The 6534-nt window shown below is 37.8% G+C and overlaps 1 protein-coding gene across 1 annotated transcript in view; it reads right to left on the bottom strand.

Annotated features, from left to right (window-relative positions):
• The window catches only part of LOC137035722 (anosmin-1), a 73449-nt gene extending 68731 nt beyond the window's left edge, over nucleotides 1-4718 (bottom strand). The window contains exon 1 of the mRNA XM_067409275.1: nucleotides 4518-4718. Within this exon, the coding sequence (XP_067265376.1) occupies nucleotides 4518-4682 (165 nt within the window). The 5' untranslated portion in view covers nucleotides 4683-4718. The remainder of the gene's footprint in view (nucleotides 1-4517) is intronic.
• Between the last annotated feature and the right edge of the window lie 1816 nt (nucleotides 4719-6534).

Below are 6534 nucleotides of genomic sequence, written 5' to 3'. Positions count from 1 at the left end.
TACCATTACTAATGAAAATGATTCATTACAAACGATGTTATCGTCAGCCTATGATCAGATGGAAGGATGGATGGATAGATGGAATGATAAAAGGATGTATAGGAAGGGTGTATTGAGAGAATGACAGAACAACAGATGGATGGATGGATGGATGGATGGATAGAATGATAGATGGAAGGATGAATGGATTGAGAGAATAATAGAATGATGGGTGGATGGGTGGATGGATGATGAGAGAACGACAGAACAATGGATGGATGTATAGATGGATGAGAGAACAATAGAATGATAGAAGGCTGAATGGAAGGATGGTTGGATTGAGAGAATGATAGAACGACGGATGGATGGATGGATGAGAGAACGATAGAACAATGGATGGATGGATGGATAGAATGATAAATAGAATGATAGAAGGATGGATGGATGGATGAATGGTTGGATTGAGAGAATGATAGACAGACAGACAGAGAGACAGACAGAGAGACAGACAGACAGACAGACAGACAGACAGACAGAGAGACAGACAGACAGACAGACAGACAGACAGACAGACAGACAGACAGACAGACAGATAGACAGATAGATAGATAGATAGATAGATAGACAGATAGATAGATGATAGATAGATAGATATGGATAATGGATGGATATGGATGATAGATAGATGGATAGACAGACAGACAGATAGATAGATAGATAGATAGATAGATAGATAGATAGACAGACAGACAGATAGATAGACAGACAGACAGATAGATAGATAGATATGGACGGATAGATAGACAGACAGACAGACAGACAGAGAGACAGACAGAGAGACAGACAGACAGACAGATAGATAGATAGATAGATAGATAGATAGATAGATAGATAGATAGATAGATAGATAGATAGATAGATAGATAGATAGATAGATAGATAGATAGACAGACAGACAGACAGACAGACAGAGAGACAGAGAGACAGATAGATAGACAGACAGACAGATAGATAGATAGATAGATATGGACGGATAGACAGACAGACAGACAGACAGACAGACAGACAGACAGACAGACAGACAGACAGACAGACAGACAGACAGACAGACAGACAGACAGACAGACAGACAGACAGACAGACAGACAGACAGACAGACAGACAGACAGATAGATAGATAGATAGATAGATAGATAGATAGATAGATAGATAGATAGATAGATAGATAGATAGATAGATAGATAGATAGATAGATAGATAGATAGATAGATAGATAGATAGATAGATAGATCTGCAGGCAGGACTGATGGCGCAGCAGTTGCACAGGCTCAGTGTGGAGTGTGACACTGGCATTTGGTCACCAGGCGAGTTCAGAGGGGGGCTGCATGTTTTTGCAGCTGACCAGACCTCCCATTTTCACATGAAAGACCTGTGATCACACACACACACACACACACACACACGGCCTGTGGACACTCTTTATGGAGCACCAACAACAATCGCTTTCTATTCCTGGAGCTTCCCAGCCAGTTCAACCAGCCCTTTATCAAGCTCAGCCTGTCACGGCACTTCCTCTGGAGACAAAAGCCACAGAGAATCACAAATTCACCAGCTTTCTCCATACTTCCCTTCTGAAGTTAAGAGAGATGTTCCCCTCAAATCATTAACGGCTGCGGTTCCGCTTCATCCCTGCCAAATGGCTCGACAGTTCCTTCAAGAACATCATAAACGTCACAGGCGCAGTTCTCCTCGGATGGATGTCAGCTTGTTTTGGTTGCATGGCAAGTTTCACGCATAAGATGCTTGCATTAACCTTGAACACACTCGTGTCCCTTCAGACGCAAGCAGAAGGAAAAGAGCCTTTCGCTGAGATCGCTTTAGATGCACGACTGACAAAACGTCAACACAAGAGCAACACAAACATTCAGGAATCATCTGTATTACTGCACACGCTCTGACACTAGAAAGATCACTAAATATCAGACAAAATGCGACAAAGTCCAAAATAATTCCTTTAGGTAACCACAGTTTAACACCCATCAAGGTACGACCAACAGATAGTTTGCACACCATTCAGGTTAACTTATAATGCACTTATAAACAAATGATTTTCAGTTTTAATTTCTAGACTTGATCAGAAGTATATTAACTATCAAAAACAGCAGTTCACCGATTCTGAATAGACAACTAAACAAAAGTTCTATCAAAATGTTAATTGCCGCAGTCTATTTTAAAAATATTTAATTAATCAGAATTATTTTTTCTTTTAATTGGGTTGAATTAATGATTCAATGACTCACTCAAAAAGACTTCACTTTCATTACTGGATGAATCAGCATTTTTGAACGAATCTATTAAATGAACAAATCAATGAAAAATAAATTTTTTAACAGTCACTTGTCGCCACCTACTGGTGTAAGAATGTAATTAAATCAATCTTTATTTGAAGTGTTATGTTACTTTCATACGGAGCCCAACATGTGCGCTCGATTTACTATTTCGTTACCTTGTTTTGCTAAATCTTGCACATGATTTACTATTTCGTTCCCTTTGATTTGCTAAATTGTGCGCACGATTTACTATTTCATTCCCTCGATTTGCCAAATCATGTGCACGATTTACTATTTCGTTCCCTCGATTTGCTAAATCGTGCGCACGATTTACTATTTCGTTCCCTCGATTTGCCAAATCGTGCGCACGATTTACTATTTCGTTCCCTCGATTTGCTAAATCGTGCGCACAATTTACTATTTCGTTCCCTCGATTTGCCAAATCGTGCGCACGATTTACTATTTCGTTCCCTCGATTTGCCAAATCGTGCGCACGATTTACTATTTCATTCCTTCGATTTGCCAAATCATGTGCACGATTTACTATTTCGTTCCCTCGATTTGCTAAATTGTGCGAAAGATTTACTATTTCATTCCCTCGATTTGCTAAATCTTACGCAAGATTTACTATTTCGTTCCCTCGATTTGCTAAATTGTGCGCACAATTTATAAATCAAGGGAATGAAACAGTAAATCACGCACACGATTTTGTCATGTGCTCCGTGGTCCATTATAAAATCACGTGGGTGTTCGAATCAAGATCGCGATTGTTTAAAGGTGCCCTAGAATTAAAAATTGAATTTATCTTGGCATAGTTAAATAACAAGAGTTCAGTACATGGAAATGACATACAGTGAGTCTCAACTCCATTGTTTCCACCTTCTTATATAAATCTCATTTGTTTAAAAGACCTCAGAAAAACAGGCGAATCTCAACATAACACCGACTGTTATGTAACAGTCAAGATCATTAATATGTACGCCCCCAATATTTGCATATGCCAGCTCATGTTCAAGGCATTAGACAAGGGCAGCCAGTATTAATGTCTGGATCTGTGCACAGCTGAATCATCAGACTAGGTAAGCAAGCAGGAACGACAGCAAAAAATGTCAGATGGAGCGATAATAACTGACATGATCCATGATATCATGATATTTAGTGATATTTGTAAATTGTCTTTCTAAATGTTTCGTTAGCATGTTGCTAATGTACTGTTAAATGTGGTTAAAGTTACCATAGTTTCTTACTGTATTCACGGAGACAAGAGCCGTCGCTATTTTCATTTTTTAACACTTGCAGTCTGTATAATTCATAAACACAACTTCATTCTTTATAAATCTCTCCAACAGTGTAGCATTAGCCGTTAGCCACAGATCACAGCCTCAAATTCATTCAGAATCAAATGTAAACATCCAAATAAATACAATACTCACATAATCCGATGTATGCATGCAGCATGCATGATGAACACTTTGTAAAGATCCATTTTGAGGGTTATATTAGCTGTGTGAACTTTGTTTATGCAATGACAGAGTCGAGAGCTCGGGAGGGGGCGGAGAGCACGAGGATTTGTGAAACTTAAATATATGTTAATTCGTTTTTAAAGCAATAAAAATAAAAAAACATAAAACTATTAATAATTAATGATGGGCCGATAAAGCGGATTAAATGTGACTGAAAATGTACTCCATATCCGTTTTCAGATTTCTGTGAATCTAGAGTAAATGTTATGCAAAATAAGTGTTCATTTCATTTTCTGTCATTAAATAGTTTTAATAGTAATATTTCTAGGTCATTAATGAGCGACAGACCAATATGATCATCATCAGTGGGTCAGGTTCAAAATCTACTGTTGTCTATGTTTTGTAATTTTAAAGACATTTTAAATACTGTAAAATAAGAATAAGAATAATAAATCTTATTATTGATAATGATTAAAAATAAGCGATTAATTTGATTTAAGAAATTCTGGGTACATTCCATTAGCGCATATATATCGGCCATTGAAAAGCACATATCAGTCGAAAATTTTAAAATACACTTCAGCAAAACAATAATCTAAATTTCAAGACTGTGCATATAAATTAAAAGTTAAGAAATTACATACTAAGTCGAAATGATGACATAAGAAATAATTGTATGCGATTTTTCCATAGAAACGCATTTTAATGAATCGCCTGTTTGATATAATGACATAATTTAACATACCTGGAACTGCTTGAAAGCAGCAGAAATGCGCGTGATGTGCAGGCTGAGGCACCGTGACGCGCATCTCGCGCGGTGAACGCTCTCGCTGAAGAACTCGTCCGGCTTCCTCGCGTCCGCGCGCGCGGCGCTCCACAGCATTATAATCCACAGGGTGAGTGCGAACATACTGAAGCCTGAGAGTCTGTGTGCTGTCAGTGATGCAGCTGCAGTGAGTGTGTTCTGCTCCTTCTGCAGCTGCGACTGAAGAAAGTTTCGCGCTGCGGCGGGGCGGAGTCAGCGCGCGCTATTGGTGGAGCTCGGCGCGCGCCCCGCCTCTCCAGACGCAGGTAGATGCGCGCGAGCCGCGCGGGGGCGGGAGCGAGAAACTTCAGATGGGATGATTGAGAAAGTTTTGCTTTCTGACAGAGAAACACTTTTTCTTTTTCGCTTCTATACTGTCAATACCAGCCCATTTCCACCACATAAGGAAAAAAACATGTTTTTGTAAATTATAACATGAAAAGTTGAAATTATGACATTAAAATCATAACTTTCTATGTCATAATTGACTTGTGTCACAATATCGAATTTTAATCTCTTAGTATATCATAATTTTGACTTTTTATGTCATAATTATGACATAAAAAATCATAATTGTGGCATAGAAACTTGACTTTTTAATCTCATAATCATGATTTAGTTTGTCACTATTTCATAATTGGCATTTCATTCTCTCAACTTTATCTTATTTTCGACTTTTTATGATAATTATGACATACAAAAATCATAATTATAACAGAAAGTTGACTTATGTAATCATTTCTAATTTTAAACCTCATAGTATGTCATAATTATTTCATAAAAATCATAATTATGACTCAGTATGTCATACTTCCCACTTTATCTCAAATTCAATTTTGTCATAATTATGACAAAAATCATAATTAAGACACAATTAAGACATGTCATAATTCTGACTTTATAATCTCATAACTATGATTTATGTAATAATTTCAACCTTATCTCATAATTTTGACTTTTTAATAATAATTATGACTTAATATGTCATACTTTTGACTTTTATCTCAAAATTATGACTTTATCCAATGTTCAGATTGGATAACGTCATAATTTTGTTCTGAAAGTACATGCAAATAAGTACATATTTAAGTAACATATATTTTAGTATCAAGTTTGGTATAGATTTTGACCCTATAGTCTTGCCTATGGAAATCCAGCATGAAAACTATGATGATCTTAACAAAACATGTCAGAATTTACTGTGAGAAAATAACTTATATCTGTGTTTGGTCATTATTTCCATTACAGCCACTAATGAAGTCAGTGTACTAGTTTACAAAGCAGATTGCCATAAATATTTGTATCGTCATTTACAATTTGGTCAAATGTGTGAAAACATTATGGCACATGCATCAAGCATTTTCACACTGAAGTGAGTGTTTGTAAATATTACAGATATACAAGGATGTTAATTTGAGTAAACCTCTCTAGTTTAGTGGGAACGTTCCACGTGAGCTTCAAACGCTGAGCTTTACAAGCATTTTAAACATGTCTAGCATTATTTCACCAGTCACAAGCAGCCGTAGAGCGGAAAAAATGACTACAGAACTTATTAAAAAGCAACAGCAGATCACGCAACACCGTCTCCCGAATCTCCACGGCGAATGGAGATAACCATTGCAAAGAGTTGAAAAAGTTCCCAGAAGGGTTCATAAAATGTTATGACTTCACGTTCTTGCTGCTGGAGAAGCAACAGCTCTTGCCCACCGTCTAATGAGTTTTTATGGGAATGCCTCCTAAACAGCGCAGGACAGAAACTGGGTCTCATAATCAGTAGATTTGGCCTGGTGTACCACTTCGCCCCGGGCCAGCCGCCGCCTGTGCCAAATATTTCAGCGCGTACCTCTCTAATGAAAGCAGCCGGGCTCGTATGAAGGACTGAGAGGAATCCGTGTTTTCAAGGCCAAGGCCGTACTGACCACACACATCTGCTCACGCTCTTGTTACGCTGGTGTTT

This window comes from Chanodichthys erythropterus, chromosome 14 (assembly GCF_024489055.1).
Source record: "Chanodichthys erythropterus isolate Z2021 chromosome 14, ASM2448905v1, whole genome shotgun sequence".
NCBI classification, from domain to species: Eukaryota; Metazoa; Chordata; class Actinopteri; order Cypriniformes; family Xenocyprididae; genus Chanodichthys; species Chanodichthys erythropterus.
Note: the sequence above shows the minus strand (reverse complement) of the source record. Positions and strands in the feature narration are given on the sequence as shown.